The sequence below is a fragment of the Zosterops lateralis genome, assembly GCF_965231275.1.
Source record: "Zosterops lateralis genome assembly, chromosome: 4".
Taxonomy (NCBI): Eukaryota; Metazoa; Chordata; class Aves; order Passeriformes; family Zosteropidae; genus Zosterops; species Zosterops lateralis.
Genome location: NC_139765.1, coordinates 5,950,510 through 5,968,785, shown reverse-complemented (window position 1 = coordinate 5,968,785; position 18,276 = coordinate 5,950,510). Strand labels below are relative to the sequence as shown.

The 18,276-nt window shown below is 41.0% G+C and overlaps 1 protein-coding gene across 2 annotated transcripts in view; it reads right to left on the bottom strand.

Annotated features, from left to right (window-relative positions):
* The window catches only part of DUSP16 (dual specificity phosphatase 16), a 61,136-nt gene that overhangs the window by 25,674 nt on the left and 17,186 nt on the right, over positions 1 to 18,276 (bottom strand). For both annotated transcript variants that reach the window (XM_083859597.1, XM_083859596.1), the window contains exons 2-4: positions 6,995 to 7,072; positions 1,416 to 2,010; positions 97 to 235 (exon numbers count right to left, since the gene is read on the bottom strand). In XM_083859597.1, coding sequence (XP_083715723.1) covers positions 97 to 235; positions 1,416 to 1,646 — 370 coding nt within the window. In that variant the 5' untranslated portion in view covers positions 1,647 to 2,010; positions 6,995 to 7,072. The remainder of the gene's footprint in view (positions 1 to 96; positions 236 to 1,415; positions 2,011 to 6,994; positions 7,073 to 18,276) is intronic.

The window sequence follows — 18,276 nt, the reverse complement described above, 5'->3', positions numbered from 1 at the left end:
GCAGCATTTTCTTTCTTTTCTTCTCTTTGTTCAAGTGTTTCAGAGGTTTCTTTTGGTATATGTCACGCGAAAGGAGTTTCTTTTGTTACACCTTACCTGAAAGCAGATACACAGAGCTGAAATTCTTCTCCAGTTTGCCCAGGAGCACAGTAAGAAAGCAGTCAGATGAGAGAGAGGTCACATCTTTAGAGCTTTGGTCATACACCACCACTTCCTGCTTGCAGTCAATTTCAATCTGAAACACAAGGAACTCAGAGTAAAATTCTCCTTCACAGGAAGAGGATGATGATTAAAAGCACCACATTATCACCTCCATCAGGATTCCCACGTATTTCCCACATATTTATATAAGTAATTCAGATATATAGATTTCTTATGCACCTGTTCCCTAAAGAGTTTTTATTTTATACTTCATAAGCCTCTCAGATTTAATTCCCTGGAGAGTTTGTAAATTGATTATTTGCTGCAAGCTGAAGCCCACTCCACAGATTTCTATAATTTGGTAATTTTCTGTCACTTGTGAATTGCTCTACCTTCAGCTAGGCTGGTGGATTTGTTTAAAAGCTGAGCCTTTTATGAGGTGGCCCTGCCTCACTTTCTGCTTCTGGGGTTTTTGTACATAAGCAGTAAAAAGACCTTAAACTGCCTCTAAGCCACACACATTTTGGTTACCTGCACAATTTTATATATAAAATATGCTTTATACAATAAAAATAAAAATCTTCATTTTTTACATGTCAAAGCAAGAGCACAGTAGATTATTTTTGTACCCAAAACACGTGAAACAAATATCAATGGATTAAAAACCCCTAATACTCCCTCCACACACAGAGGGAGATACACATTCATTTTAAACAGCACAGCTATTTTTTTTTTTCACTGATAACACTGGATAAAACCACACCCCTCCTCCCAAATAAACAAACCACAAAACAAACACCAAAATTCATCAAACTGCCCCCATGAAAAGCCCTTTAAACAGTAAGAGCCAGGACTGACAGAGAGGCAATTTCTTTGCAATCCAAATGAACCCTTGCTAAGCAAACCCCACCACCACAGACCCCCAAGAATCCTTCAAAGTTTAGGAGAGAATGTTTCCTGCCTTAATTACATACATTTGAAGGGCTGTGCTTTGCAAGACACACAAGAACCCTGAGAACACTCTTTCTGAGTAATTTCTAAATCCCTCCCCTTAACTCTGTCACTGATTCTACAGAGTCCCATGATAAACTCAGTAGTAACCAATACTCTTCGATCAGGTAACATCTCAGTTAAACTCAGTCCTTTAATCTTGTTGGGTTTTGGTTGTTTGGGCTTCTTTTATTTAATGAAATACCTAAAGAAAAACTATTACAAGTTGCTTTCCAGCCACTCCTTTAAACCAACACAAGGAATAAGAGGAAAATGACCCCTACCTTGTGTTTTGCTGAATGCTGAATGAGCTCTGTGATCAAAACTTTGTCCTGCTGCAGCCGGCGCTTCATGAGCTTGGAGCAGTTGATGTTGATGGCATCCAGGATGTGGGAGGTGTTGTATTCCACAAAGGGGCGGCTGTCAATCAGCAGCAGCTTCTCTGTCCCACTCTCCAGCAAAGCCACCAACTTCTCGGCCACCATGAGTTGTGTCCTGATCATCTCATCGGCCATGACAACAGCGAGGCCTCTCTCCCCACCTCCCTCTCTAATTTGCTGCGATGATGTAATGGCTGTGTACTCAAAGGCTTAGCCACACCATTGTACTAGAAGTGTATGAGGTCATGCTGGTAGTGACTGGCAAAAGAAAAGTTAATTCCATTTTCAGAAAGAGCTCTTGGACTGAATGTCTCCTCCTGCTTCCAGTTGATGTACAAAGGGTTGGCTCCACAAAGCAGCCCCTCACGTCTGATTCATTGGGAGATGACTACGGAGTGGCCATTTCACAATTCACACAAAAGATGCTTTCTGGCTGCTGCTGCATTACATCATTCTTTACCTTTGCTCCCACCCATCAGCTTTACACCAGACTGAGAGCCTGTAAGAAGGGGAAGATGAAAAAAAACAAAAAACACAAACCAGATGAGGCCATGAAACTTCGCAGAACAAAACACTGAGCTCTGAGTCTTTGCTGTACAGTGGGCCACACCATGTAATAAACACATTCCTGAGGAGTTCTCCTCTCTGCTGGCTGTGCCAAACACCTAGAGAGAGCATTGGCAACTACAGCCTCTGAATCCATTCCAACGATCTTGCCTGGACAATTATCTTGTATTTCAGGCAACATACCCTGCCTTAATTGCAGACTTTTGTTGCCACTAGCTCTGCCTCTTCACAAGACTTTGTTAGAACATAATTAAGAGATACTGCCCTAAATCATGGTATTCCTTTCAATAGCAAAACTGTTTAAATGCATTTCGCCACTGCACCACTTAGTAAGACGTAAAATTTGTTTTTAGAACACTTCAACATTTTAAACATTAAGCATTTTTAAAGTTTAATGACTTGGAAAATATTTCACAAAACAGCACTACAAGTTGGGGAACTGAAACTACACCAAAGAAAGGATCGAACTTACATCCATCTCTCTGAAGGAAATGCTTGAATAGGAACCAGGACAAGCTGCCACATCAGGACAAGCATTTTATTTGAATTAATCACCAGAGATGGACGAGGTCTCACACTACTGGAAGGTAAAGCAGTGAGCACTCTCCTGTTCTTCCTGGAGCTGTGTGATGCTTATGTGAGGTGTGTAACTCCCAGCACTCATGCTAAATAATCTCTGAAACAATTTCTATACTTGTCTAAAATTAGATCCTGACATCTGAACAACATCAGCTCAAAAAGGGGCATCAGCAGAGCAGTAAAACCCTGACACCTTTTGCCCCCTCTTTGTACCACTGCCTCACAGTTGCCCTTAGGCTCCTCAGAGTCTCCCAAAACAATCTTCAATTCACACAATTCTTAAGCAAAATAAATCCTGCAAAAAGTACAAACTCCACCTTAACAACCCAAAAGAGGAAACTGAAGTTGTTTCATGAGTTTCATGTGACAATACAAGAAAAACACCAGCTTCCACGTAGACAGACATTAGGTTGACAAGATGTGATTTTCCATTTCTCCTGATTTAGTGCTGTTGTGACAGTGCTGTTAAGCTTGCCCAGACAAATGGAAGCACACAGCACTGAAATGCATATTGCTCTAAACTACAGAAAAAATATTGGAAAATATACTATACCAAAATTTCATTAAATGCTGTAAAGAACCCAGTTGGCAGGTGTGCTCCCCCCTCAAAAAGCAGTCATTATACACTAGTATCAGGAAGATATCAAAATGACATTTTGCAAGGAGGAGGGAAGGAATTTTGATACTTATATCAATTTTTCCCCCTCCAGAAAATAGTATTCTGCAATTTTTAAAATTTCTCTTAACATGTCCTGTCACAAATTTTGATTGTCTTTTATTCACATCAAAGGTTGCCAGATACCAAATCCACTGAACTCAATGAAAACTTTTCCACTGGCTCTAGTGGGAATTGGCTCCAGCTCCTTTGTAAGCTAGACAGTTTGTTCGTGGGCTAGACAGTTTGTTTTGATGGATAAATTGCTGACTTAAAGTCCAAGTAATAACAGGAAAATAAAGCAGCTGAGAAGGTTCGGAACTCTAAAAACGGATGCTGTTAGAAATACTTAATCTTTAACTTGCAACTTTCAGTTTTGGTATACTTCTTATCTTCTAAAAGCTTACTGTTTGCTTCTTCTCTTTCATACAACAGAAGTCTGTTTCAGAAGACTTGTGAAGAACTCAAAGCAGTCATATCTGGTGACAGGGTAAAGAGCATGTAAAGAACATATGGCAAGGGGGCTTCAGTCAAGAACCCCTTTAAAAATCCCTATTACCTTAACATACCAAGTACCTTGAAAGGATTCTGCCCATGGCTTGAAAACAATAAACTCAATAGTAATGTCACCTCCAGATTTTGACAGGAACACCTCAATGGTGCAGGGGAGAAACAACATTTTTGTGAAGTACAGGTTTTTCTTTTAATTCTCTCTGTTTCTGGAACTGTAAGAACCAAACCAACAATCCTACTAGCTTGCACACAAACAACAGTGGATTGCTAATGTTTACATGTATGTTTAATATTGCCACAGAACTACAGGACCTCTTGCCTCAGGGATTCCTGTCCCCACCCCAGCTGGCTCAGATGCAGTGAAATCAGCAAGTGCCACATTTTCAGTTATGTAGTTGTGTTTGGTTTTTCAGTCACAATAACTCACATTTTGTATGCACTCCTAATTTCTACTGCTATCACTTTGACTCCAAGCAATTCCTTTCCATCACAACAGGATGATTGTTTGAGTTCTCAGGTTTTGGCTTCGGTTTAGACTCACAGAATTATTTAGGTTGGAAAAGACCTCCAAGATCATTGAGTCCAACTGTTAAAAGTAACATTGCCAAGTCCACCACTAAGCCATGTCCCTAAGCTCCACATCTACACTTCTTTCAAATACTTCTGGGGCTGAGAGGCAGATGTGTTAGGAATTTATTTTAAAAACTCTCAGAACAAGAGTCTCTAATTCTACCCAAGCTAAGGAACTAGCAAAGAGCTTCTCGAAGCATTGCTTCTCTGGAAGAATTCTGCCTCATGGGAGAAGATAATCTTGAAGTTGAACCTTGCTGTCATAAATGTGTGGCTACGTCACTAATGCCTGCTTTGTCAGGAGCCTGCAGCAATGCGCCCCCACACGTCATGAAAAACACCAACAAAATCACTTTACAACCCCTGAACAAGGTCCTGATGGGGCAGCCTTTATGAACTCAGCTGAGACAACTGAAGGAGTTGAGATTTTTAAACCATGTATTTTTCTACTTTTTACAGCAAACACATGTACATATGAGAAAAACATCATCATCCCCTAGAGTCCTTTTCATGGTTCTTAGGGTGGGCACCATTGTAAAAGTAAAATCGAAAAGCTGAATTAAAATACAAACATAGAACATCCCAAACTGCAGGAGACAAGCTTCTGCTGGCTGTTACAAAAGGGGTGTTTGGCTTCTGTGTTACTGGTTGTGGTTCAATAGCTGGTGCCATCACCATCAGCACCAGTCCCTGTTACCACATGTGGTACTGGACAGGCTGATACAAACGAGAGGAACTCCGGATCCAGGGACCACAGAGTGAATTCTTACTCCTGCAAGGACCTTTTCCCCTCTGCCAGCACCTAGGACAGGCACAGCATTCCCTCACCAGCCTCAAAAGGATGGAAATAAATTGTGTTCTGGATGGTTCCTTTTCCCAGTGCTATGAGAAACTAAGTGGCAGCTGAGAGAGTCCAATCCTTGCTCAAGAGGCTACAAGTAGCCAGAAGCACAGAGTGTCTATGGAGCACAAGGGAAATTAAATTTTTAATTGAAAGTGAAGAATAGCTGTTCTTTTGAATTCAGCAAGCAAAGCAGTAAATTCCAGAGATAACTGTGTAATACAGTGCAAAGTCTGGGGGAAAAAGCATTAGCTGAAGTTAGAGAAGTATATGCATTACCTGCCATTGTGCAGAACACACAGGGCTGAGGTAACAAATGCTTGTCAATTCAAAGAGCTCTGTTAACAAGGGCTCATGTCATTCCCTCAGCTCAGGGAATGAGGGTGTCTTGGCCTTTTTGGATGATTCAAATAAGTGTCACTATCTCATAAACACATCATTTCCTCATGCTTCCTGGCAGGGAGGTTGAAGAACAGACACTTTCCACCACCCTCTGAGCTCGCTCCACTTTGGTTCAAGACTGGACAGCAGCACAGAAAATCACTTAAATAGAAACACATAGGTTTTAACTTTTTTTTTAATGCCACTCATGTATTATGTTCATAAAAAAGAAGCAGTTTAAAAAAATTCACCCTGTTTTCCTTTATCTATAGGTGCTCCCTCTTTTGAACACATCTGTACTTTGATCTATATATGCACTCAAAAGGCATAGTGTTAATTTTCTCTTCCTTGTAGAAACACCAGCCAGATGCATTTTAGATTGCACACTGTACAACCATGAGAAAGGCAAGTGTAATGCATTGGAAAAAAACAGATGAAGGTGGATTTTCTGTTCAGTACTCTCTTGTCCTTCATCCTGCTTGACTAATTACTCAACTTTGATTACTAGTTCTAAAAAAAAGTCTCCCTGCTTCATTGTGCTCACCAATCTGAAAACAGACAGAGAGAGTCAGAAAGGAAATCAACCTCCCACAAATACACTGCATAGAAGACACTCAGTTAAGATCTTTAAGCTCACTCTATTTCTACAACTACAACATTTTTACCTCTGGCACTCTGAGACAGCTGGGCTAAGCAAGAGGAATGGGCCTTCCATTTAGATAACAAGTATTTCCTGTCATACACATGGTCATATTTGAAATAATATACTCCATTATTTCAAAATAAAACCAAAAAGCACACCAAACCACCATGTTTTCCTGACCTACTCAGCATAACTCTCAAACATCTGCAACGTTCTTGCAAATATCATCCACGCACCATGACCATCTCTAAGCAATAAGCCAAGTTTATCATCACTTGCTTTAACCAAGAAGCTCTTGATATTCCCAGTGAAACAATAAACATTTAATAAGTGTGACTGGCAGAACGTGGCCTCATGGGAAGCATTGGAACGTGCTGTTGATATGTTACATCACTCTATTCAAAAGAGACTCAGACTTAATCTGGGGACTCCCTCTCCACCCATATGAGCGAGAAGCTCTTTCCATTTCAAAATACTTTTTTACTGCAGTTTCACAGCACACAGGTCTGTGGCAACCAGAATGAAAGATTACTTCATCCACTTCAAACACATTCTATAATACATTGCATTTTTAGGTTCCTATTGCCTGGGACACTAGACAACCAGGAAAAGTGTCAATGGATTTTTAAAAGGTGATTCTCCCTCTATGACCTCCAAGTCAAAGCAACTGAAAATTCTGGAGTATGAATTTTTAATGAATTTATTATTATTTGATGTCAAAAGCTGTTACTCACCTACATTTAGGTCGCAATTTATATGGGCTGAACAGGACAGAAGGTGGTCCACATAAAAAGGCCAGTAGAAGGAATTACCTAAACATAAGGAAATAATAATATTAATAATAATAGTAATAAAATCCTCATTACAAGATTAAAAAAACACACACAAAAAAAACCCCCAAACCCAGACAAGCACCACCCAGCCCAAACCAGGAAATGGATTTTACACTTTCAGTGCAATCATTTGCTGTACAACTCCCCCAAACACATGAAAACCTAGGTGAGAAGTTATTTATGAATGCTGACATTCATTTACATGGAAGGAGTCCAAAATAGAAAGTTACACTACACTGATTTTCTAAAAGAAAAGAGAAAAAAAAAAAACCCGCAGCAAATCTATTTTTAAATTGAATTTTTTTAAAAAAGTTGGAAATGCTTTAAAAATCCCCAACAAACAGAAAACCAATCAGTGATAGCCTTCCAAACTCTTTGACACATCTCACTGCTAGAAAACCAATGTATAACTCAGCATTAACAGGTGATGCATTTGCACGGAATAATAAAAAAAAAATCACAATCTCTTGATCGGTACCCATTAATGTGAAAGATTGCCACAAGGAAGTGTGAATACAGCTGTATTTGGTATAGACCAATGAAACAGGAGTTTTGTGTAATTAAGCCAACCTCTCCACACTCTAAAACAGCCAGCAATGGAAACTGGTAACACTAATGTCACCAATCATTACACAGTCATAATACCCATGCAACTTCTACCCAAAGCACCTGCTGTTCCAACAGGAACAAATTAAATTATAACTTTTTTTCACAAGGAAGCAAAAATAAACACATCAGCGTCAGTTCCAACCTGTTTCCTGTGCAGCTAAACCCAAGATTCAAATCATGGCTGCCAAGAGATGACAGCTTCCCTTAATCACTGTGATATAAACCATGACAATAAATTATTGCCAGGCAGTGCCTTGCTGTGAAATCCAGGAGTGGCTCTGAAGCACGGAGTAAAGGATATGACAACTGAGCAGAGCCACTCCAGCAAAGGGCTGGGCATGTTGTGGTGAGGAGCCTGAAATCCCACAGCATCCCACAAGGAAAAGAACTACAGAGATCAATCACATCTCTGTCTTTAGGCAAATGGCAGCAGTAGAACATGGGGTGAGAACCCTTCAGACAAATACTGAGGTTATGATCCAGAACAGGTTTTGCTCACTAGGCTCATCTCTTGACTGGGAGCCTGTGTTTTCCCCTGGAAGGACCCAGGCTGGAGATCCTCTCTCCCCCCATCATTAGTATGTGGGCATATGCACATGAGAGCAGCAGGGCCAAGAGCTGGATGAGAAGATCTGTAGAAGATTGGGCTGAGTTCCTTTTCCCACTCCCCTCTGCCTGCTCCAGATCCTCGTTCCTTTCTGAGCCTCAAGAGGAAGCTCTGCAGTGCTGCCTTGCTCCTTCCCATAATCCAGTAGCAAAAGTCTGGCAGAAGGCAATAGAGAAAAAGAGAAAACTCATCCTACTCATCATACTTGCTGCTATCCCCTTTTCTAATCTCATCCCAGAAATTACCACTAAACTAATGCTCAGCACTGATTAGGCTCTGCCTGGACACAGGGCCCTATGGTCAGAGACCGCCTTATTACAGCCCAAGGAAACAAAAGCATTCCTTTTGTTCCTTAGTGCTTCATGTGCAGCTCCTGAAGTCCCTCTGACAGCTGTCAGGTAGTCTTCACATTCACCAGTACCTGCCCCTCTGTGCCATCCATGCCATGACTCCTTCTGCCAGCCACACCTCTCTGATGTTCTTACAAATAAACCAGCTCTCACCTCAGAAATCTATATTGTTTTCCCCACTTTAATAAATACATGTAAACCAAGTGTTTAAAGCAGCCCCCAAGAGCCCTCATTTCACCACAGGGAATGATTAATTTTGCTGAAGAGCAGATGAGACACAAAGCACATACCTAATTTCAACATAGTTTACTGGAAGGAGGTGTCACATTTTAAGAACAGGATCCACTCATGATTGAAGACTGAGCTGCTGCAACTTCAGCCATAAGCATTAAGCACATTTGGAAATTCCCTGGCAAAGCTGTTTAAGGAACAGACATTTCCTGTAATTTTCAGAAACATTTTATATCCCCCCCTTCCTCTTTAGTCTTGGTGGTAAGGAGGGGAAGAGAAAGAGAGAGAGAGAGAGGATACCATATTACCATTAAGTGAAATATGAATGAGCCACCCAAGTTTCAAGTGGAAACTTCAGCTATTTGTGCTTAGGAGAAAGTTTTAAAAAAGTCTTTCATCATTGAGGCCAGGATTTTTCTGCTGACTTTAGAAAAAGAAATATACATCCTTTCAATTAGGGTGAGTTACAGAAGGATATAAACTTGTCTTTATACTTACTTCTGGCAAATAAGAAGTCCTCCAGGCCTTATTTAAATACCTTTTTCTATTTTCCAGAATTAAAAATTGAAGCCTTTTTTTCTCCTCTCTTGCTCAGGGCCTTCCCTAAACTGCAGCTAAACAAATCCAACCAGTGGGGTCATGCAGAGCATTCCTCTCATGGCAGAGAGTGAGGAGAATCGAGCAGGAGAGAAGCCAGGGAGAGATGGAATAGTCAAATGTGACAGCATCCCTCTAAGGACCTCACCACCTTCCTCTTTTTCCTAAAAATTGAATTTTGTATGAAGTATCCAGTATAAACCTTATAAAGTTTACAGTAAATTAGAAAATTCTTTCCCTTATCTATGTAATCCGAGTCTGAAGAAATCCAATCCAAAGCCACAGCACGTAACACATGAATTCACAAACCAAATGAAACTGAAGGACAGTTGCCCATCCCCACAAAACACATCACAAGTGCTACTTTGGCCCTGTACACCAAATGCCAAAGGTTGATCATGTAATTGTGACCAGCCATCCATACCAACTCTACCAGCAACTGTATGGTAGCTTTCAAAGGCACAAAGAAAACAAAGTAACACAATGAAAAACTTAAGGTGTTGAACTAATTCACAAATCCTCAAGCTGTTGCAATTCCAGTGTATCTTGGCTATTTGTATGACATGGGTGCTTTAGAGCAACATCTTTCATGACACCAAGCTTTCCATCTCCTACACGAGATTCTCTTGCATGTTCTGAATCTCCTGTTCTGCAGCTCTGCAAGACCAACACAAACTGTGAGTTCTGTATTTTACGTGGTCATCTTTTTGCTGAGAAACAGATTAAGAAGAAGAGTGCTCTGAAGAGCAGTGCTAAATAAACATCAAGCACAGCTGTTGTAATAGTCCATGCTACTTCTTTAACCATGAAACAGGGTAAGATGGGACCTCAGAGTCTTCAGAGAGTGGTAAACTTTTAAACATAAGGCATTCTGCCTAATGGAAAGCCTTTGAGGGGGAGACATCCAAATGATACGGCCTGGCAAATAAGGAGCCAAAAACTAGATTTAAAAAAAGGGCAACTCTGATCTGCTTCATGGTCACAGTATAATAAAAGCAGAAGGTGGATCTGAAACCATCAAACCAGGACTAGGATGGATTAAAGACAGAGGATAATGATGGTAATTATATTAGGGAAATTAATCAGAATAGCTTCTGGGCAAGGCAGTGATTAATTTCTTGCAGCAGACTTTTTATTGACTCTTCTCTTAAATTAAACTGAATGACTAGAATGAGTCAATCTCCTTTAGGAACTGAGACTTGTAAACTGCCTGAGTGGTACGGTACAATGTGAGTTAAAATGTTCTGGTCTTTCACCCATTTGAGGAAATGACACCAGTTCTCCCGGAAGGCAACATGCACATTCAACCCCTTCACATCAGGGCATGAGAAAGTTTGGAAGGAATTTTATTTTTTTTTTAAACTGTCAACATTAATACTTTGTTTCTTCCTGCTTGTGTTTGAAAATACAGTGCTGCACTGCGCTGCATGCATGTCCTGTCAGCTGTACAGGGAAATATCTGGAAGCTTAAAAAAATACCTAATAAAAGTGTTAATTAAGTCTGTTGTCAAACTCATTTTAAAACCCCTCTGAATGCTCTAAACAAAATTAATATTGCCATCAGTGTATGCTACATAGTGATAAAAGCATGCAGAAGCATCTTCAGCAGGGAGGTTGGGCCAAATAAAACATTGACATTACACAAATGTAAGCTCAGCTCTACTCATTACAGCCGTTAAATTTAATTTGATTTCTCCTTAAATGACATTTATATGGCAAGGAAACAGAATAGATAGTGGAAAACAGCAAGTCCATAAGCATGGTACAGCCCAGCTATCTTGAAGTGGGAGTAGAAAAGGCTTTGAGGGATATGCTGTACAGCAATGGCTGTACACAATTAACAGGCAGAAATAAATCAAGTTGTTATACATTCCCAGAAATTAAACAGTTGCAGTAATCCTGCTAAGAGGCCTCCCATTCTGGGCTGTTCAGAGCAGTGAGTGGTTCAGGGTATGATATGGAGTGACAGCTGACTTGCAGATGAGGCACAGAAAAATTAATAAACCCCTAGATCCAGATCATTGTGGCTCAAATCCCTCACCATAGTGTAAGACTACTGACAGCTCACACTCTGGGAACAGAACATGTTTTCATACTTAATTTGTAGCCACAAAGGTAATTATGATGGCTCCCTTATTAAAATTGCTTTCAAATATAAATTTAATTGACAAGATGGTACCAACAGGGCCTCAGTTGAGAACAGAAGCAAGAGTCATGGTACCTCACTGAGCCATGATCCCAGTCATGTGCTCTGTGCAAAGGATCCCAAATGTTTCTTTGAATTTGAGTCATGTTATACCAGACCTGCAGCGGTGCCAAAGCCACATTTCTAACATGGTAACCACACGGCTGAAAAGAGAAGCCGCATACATCTGTACAAGAGGAGAAGGAGGGCAGAGGATGACTTCTGTTCCCCAGCTGTACCTCCTGCATCACTACAAACATTACCACTGGAGTAGAATCAGAGAGTCACAGAATGGTTTAGATTGGAAGGGACCTTAAGTACCATTTCACTTCAGCACTCCTGCCATGGGCAGGGACACCTTCAACTAGCCCAGGTTGCTCCAAGCCCCTCCAACCTGGCCTGGGACACTTCCAGGGATGGGGCAGCCACAGCTTCTCTGGGCAACCTGTGCCAAGGCCTCACCACCCTCAGAGGGAAGAATTTCTTCCTAATACCTAAACACATCCTGCCCTCTGTCAGCTTCAAGCCATTTCCCCTCGTCCTATCACTCCATGCCCTTGTAACATCTCTTGTAGGTTCCCTTCAGGTGCTCCTGCTTGATGTAGAGGATGAAAAGTGACCTAACCACAAAATACAACAATCCCCCTTAAGAATAACTCACAAAATGCAACCACCATTTTATGTAGTGAGTAAGAAGCAAAAGGGATCAGTTTTTTTTTTTAATTTTGAAGGGAAAAAAATGCACAATACCAAACCACGGGAGTAAATTACATTGTTATTATCTGATCAGCTTCTTACTCAAGGACCAGGATCAACAAGAAACGTTTTATAGGAACCTTTCTTGGTTTGTAACAGAATTTCGTATATCAAAGAGAAACAAAACATACTCTCTAAAAATACACCAGTATTATCCCATTTGATGTGTGCTTATACGTATGCACAGCTCTGAACAAATCTATAAATAAGATATTACATTTCTTCTATAGAGGTGTCCTGTTTTCCATAGTCCTTTAAAAATCAACTGGAAAGGCACTGACTGTTGTCAAAGTAATCCCAAGCCTGGAGAGCTTAATATGTTTCTGCAATAACTGAAGCAATACATCAACAGAATGGATCAACTTCAGGGCATGCAAGCCAACTAAAACACTTGGAAAGAAGTTTATCATCTGCAAACTGCAAGATTCTTGTATTTCTTAAGCATTCAGCAATGGAAGAAGCATCAGTTCCTTGTCAACAATCATGGATACATCAATAAATAATACTGATTAGTTTTCTAATAACTTACTCATTCTACATAAATTCCTGCTGATACCATTGGCACATGTTCTGGCAATTTTCAGACAGACTTCCAGTCTGCATGTGAGCAGCCAACAGGAACCAGTTGGGATTTGGTAGCAGTCCTGAGGTTTTTACCTCCAGAAACTGATCCTGTAGGATGAAGGTATATGATGGGTGGTCCTTAATCACTTCCTTTATGTGAAAACTGAGGTCAGAGTAGAAAAAGAGCCAAGGAAGGAAGTCTGCAGCACCCCTCAAACATCTCCCCCCACCTTCCTGAACAACTCCTTTAACAGTTAAGAGGGTTAACTTGTAGTTTAAATGAAGTAGTCAGAGGTTGGGATAGAAATAAACAGCTTGCACAAGCAAGATACTGTGCTATTAAGTTTTTATAAGTGACTTAAAAATTAGGTCAGTCTAATTTGTGGCTGATACTTTGTTCTTTCACTACTATGAACTCACAATGATGTCAGTCTCATGTTCAAACATGCCACATTTAGCAGCGCACAGGCTTCCTGAGAGACTCCCTCAACCTTCCTTTGTGCAAAAGGCTTCTGCCAGGTTCTTAGCTCATACCTCACTGACTCAGGCATGCCACTCCAGTTTCAAGGCAGTTACACTGGCTTCCCGTCAAATACTGCACAGTTTGGTTTTTTTTTTTTCCTTCCTCTTCTATTTTTTTAATTTTCTCTAACTTTACTCGAAGTTTAAGAATGTGTGTCCATACTCAGGCCTCACCTTCCTCACAACGTCCAGAAGAGAATCACTTGCTAAAAGGTGTGGGAATCAGGTGTTTTTAACTCATTCAGCCCAATAATTTCAATAATTAAAGGGGGCCTACAAGGAAGTCAGGGAAAGGCTTTTTACAAGGCTGTGTAGTGATAAGACGAGAGAGAATGGCTTCAAACCTAAAGAGAATAGGTTTAGATTAGAGATTAAGAAGAAACAGAAAGTCTTCCCTGTAAGGGTGATGAGGCCCTGGCACAGGTTGCCCAAAGAATCTGTGGCTGCCCCATCCCTGGAAGTGTCCAAAGCCAGGTTGGACAGGGAACATTCTCCCAAGTAGGCACAATCAGGTTTTTGTGTAAATATCCTCTTAAGATGAGGGCACAAAAAATTCCTAGGTGAGAGTAAAGGAAGGCCCCCTAGAAATACAATAGTAGGTAATAAAAAACCACAAACCAGGTCACTGTTTAAAAATTGCCATCTACGAGTTTGTTCTCAACAATCCCAATTCTCACCATTTGACTCAAGTTTGTGTCACTAAATATCTATACTGAACATTGACTGCAGTGAAGATGCACACAGCCTATGTTTCCCACTACAGAGACTTTACCTATAAACACTAAGCTGGAGAAGAAGGAAAAGAGGAAAAAGAGTGGTCATTTTTATGCTGATAAAGCCTTTCTCTTGGGACTATGGGAGATGTAATGCCAGCCCAGGCTCTCCCCCTCTCTCATTCATGACGTTGTGTTTCACAACTTACTCAGACATTTTTATTTGGGGGTTTTTGTGGATTTTGAAATATCATGTCAGTATGTTCAAACTTGTATTATATATTCATGGAACAATGCTATTGCATGCACCCTTAATGTGCTTAGAAAAGCATCCCACACTGTCTCAGGAAAAGGCACATCATCCCACAGTCATTTCCAGCACCACAGTCAGTCCCAGGTACTTTATGAAAGGAAACAAACAGATGTGGTCCACAAGAACTGCACATCCAACAGATCCCCGCTGTTCCTGCTGCATCTGCAAGTGCCCAAGGATACAGGAAAGGCAAGTCTTGCAGGGAGAGGTGATCTCTTTTAGGAAAGAGGTTAATATGAAGTGATAAGAAGAGGGAGGGCACGAACTCCAGAAAGCACAAGCCCTTCCTCACATACACTGACGTGAAACAGAACCAAACCATGACACAGAAACAACAGCCAAGGCTTCCAACACATCTCCACATCCAGCCTGTCCCTCTTCCCAAACAGGAAATGAAGTCCAAAGCACATCCCGAAGCATGTAATAAATTATGCAGTGAATTATATTCCTTATGGAAACTGTCTGGCTGAAGGCATACCACTGGAAATATGTGATAAAAGACAGAAAGAAACTTAAAGATAGCCTCAAAGAAAGGACACTCCCTCCACACAAATTTTTGGAGTTAATATCAAGACAAGAAAGTCCTGGAGTCATCATGAAGTTACTAGATTTTTGGTAGATTTTTTTCCCATAAACAAGCATTTCCCTGGATTATAAATTTGTTTATTGCCATTAACTGACACTTGACCTAGCTTTATATTCACTGTTATTTTTTTTTCAAGATTTAAGTGAAGTTTGCCTTGTCTGAAATCTTGTCTGTCTTCTCCAAATAAGTCACTTGAAACTGAAAAAAATTCTTCTCCTTACAAACCCTTCTTGTAGCCTGTTTGAAAAAAGTTTGTATTTTCTGAAAAATGTAACAAACAAAAATCCACCCAAACAAACAAAAGCTCCCACAAAAACACCATAGGAAAACTGCTTTCCTTTAAAGTATTTTCCGAGTTACTGAAAAGCTTTGACTATTTCCAGACACAACTTAAAATGTAGTGCATGAATCAAAATTCTAGAATTAGAAGTTTCATCCTGCAATGCAACGAGGAGACAGTAACTTCGGTCTTTTAAAGTAAAACTAATTTTCTTTGCCTGGAGTTCCAAGCTGACTTAGGTAGAAGTGACAAAGACAGCAGGTGAGATTAACCATATTTGACAAAGACAGCAGGTGAAATTAAGCACATTTGCCTTTATAAAATCATGACAGAGATAGATATAGTTGATGTTTTTGTTACCTGGGGTCATTTTTCTCACTTTTTAAACTTTACTTGAATTTCCAAAGAAATGTTAGCTGGAACTGGTTTGCCCCCAGAATGTGCAGTTAGGTTCTCCCCAGAAACATCCAGTGGCATGAAAAGATTAACCCTGGTGCTTTGAACTGCAGAGTAAAAGGAGCCAATTCCTACCAACAAACACCAAAAGCAGACTAAAAGGTGAGAAATCTTTTCCAGCAAAGACTTCATCCCTGACTGCAAGTGCCCTCTCTGATAGGATCCTAGCACGGGTCAGAATGTGCAGGAAGAGAGCTGAGCGCACGCACACAAGCGGAGGTCACCAGGAAAGGGGGGAAGGAGAAGGGCTCCTCCCACCCTCTTCAGGCTTCTTCCTCTGCAGCCACACCACTGGGCTCAAGTCAGACAGAGCAGGAATGCCTGGGGCATGTGCTTCCAAAAGAAAGTAATCCACAACCTGGGAGATGGGAAAAATCAAGCGCAAATCCAAATAATTCTTTAGAGCATCTATGTTTTAATGTAGATTAGACTACCTTGGAAGAGGCAAAATAAATCAAACTTGTGACTTAGGTCTAGAAGAAAACGTATCTAGGCTACCTGTGGCTACAATGCGTATCCAGGACTAAAACATTCTTCCTAAACTTGTTCTCATCATCACCTTAAAGCACAGTCTTGCCAAGGTTTAGCTTTCTGGCACTCTATTGAAAGCATAACAACATAAGACCTTACTGAGAACCAGTTTAGGTTTGGCAAGGAGACCACCTGGCATCAAAGGTATGCTTAAGGCCATATCCATGAATTTTAGTGAAAAAGCAAGAGGCTGCAGGTTTTAGGGTTTTTTTAAAATGGTTTTGGCAACTAAATTATTCTGATATTCCACCATGCATGCTTTGGTGCAGGGAACCATGGAGGGGAGAGGCTTAAATCTAAGACTCCTGAGCTTCCTCTGAGCCAAACCACCAGTGTGGTGCTCAAGCCAGCCTTGATAAAAAGGAGGGTTTATTTCTGCAAGCTCACCTCATGGCACAGCTACAGCACTTTCCATACCCAAGCTAAACTTTTCCCCATGGCAATCCACAGTGCAGGGCAGATAGACTAGGCTGAGCATCTCCAGCTGCACTGTCCCAGAGAGCCACATCCAGAATGATTTGTGCAGCAATTGCTGCCATTACAGTACCAAACACTGGACAAAGCAGAGATGTCTAAGCTTGTGTTATTACCCCTGCTCAGATACAGCAAGAGTGTAAGGAATGGAAAATAAACTTGCCATCAGCACAAATAGGTTGCTGCAGACAGCAAGGGCTGTGTATGGAATCAAGTGAGAAGTATGCTGGAATAACTGAAGGAGAGGAAAAATACCCTAGTGCTCCAAGAAGATGAACCCAGCCAGCAGATATTAATCTATAAAATATACAGTATTCCCTAGGAGGTGATACACCACTGGCTTTAAACAAAGTATGCACTGCTTGGAGTGGAAAAGGGAACTTGGCCACAGAGAATTCCCATTTCACTGGCACAAATGGATGGTGCCTGGGCACGAAGGTCCAAAGTCCTGCTGGACAGTGTGAAGTGTAGTATTGTCCCATATGCTGGACTGCCATGGATTTCTGGTGTGTTTGAGGTAACAAGTCAGTAGTGCCTTTCAGCACAGGTCTGTAGAGTCAGGAGTGAGCCAGCCCCAGCGTGATGATTGCTCACAGTCTCAGCACAGCGTCCTTGCCCTTACACAGCACAACAGGGACGCTCATTACATGAGCACCTTCCTTGGGGCTGTTCACTCAATCAAAGAGTAATTATTTAACCTCAATCCCATCTCCTTTGCATTCCCATTAAAGAAAACCTTATGCAAAAAGGTAAGAGCTTGGCTACGAGTCCTTGGCCCAAACATCCTCCTGCCAGTGCTGTATTGCCTGCCAAGCCCTCACTGTACTTCAGAAGTTTGCAGCAGACAGACTGTGCCAAATCCAAAGAATTTTGTCATTAAAAAAACCAAACCTAACAGTAGCAAGTGCTCTCCATGCTTTGCTAATCTTGTCAAACTGTACAGACAATTACAGTTAATAAAATTATTCTTAGGAAGCTTAATGACAACTTCAGAGCCAGCACAGCTCTGCTTCAGGTAGACTGGTCTGAAGAAGGCAGCAGGGAAGAAACTCTCTTGCTGTACCTTTAGCCCCTCACAAACATGCAAAGGACTCCCTAGGGAAACTGCCTTACTTCAGATAGCATTTTAAGTAGTACTAAAATCTACCCAGGAACATAAGCTTCTCTCTCTGCCTGCCCAATGAAAAAACCTTTGCTACCAGCACCTGAGCTTGTAACCACAGAAAAAGCATGATCCCTCTCTGCACGAGCTACTTAAAAGCATTTGAGGTCTTTCTCCCAAAAAGAATAAACAGACAAAGTTCATCAGCTCCAAGAAGAACATCTGAAAAAACACTCACCCTGTCCCAACCCAACAAAGATAGAGATGTGCAGTAAAATGGCCTGCTCCACTACACTTGGCACCTGCT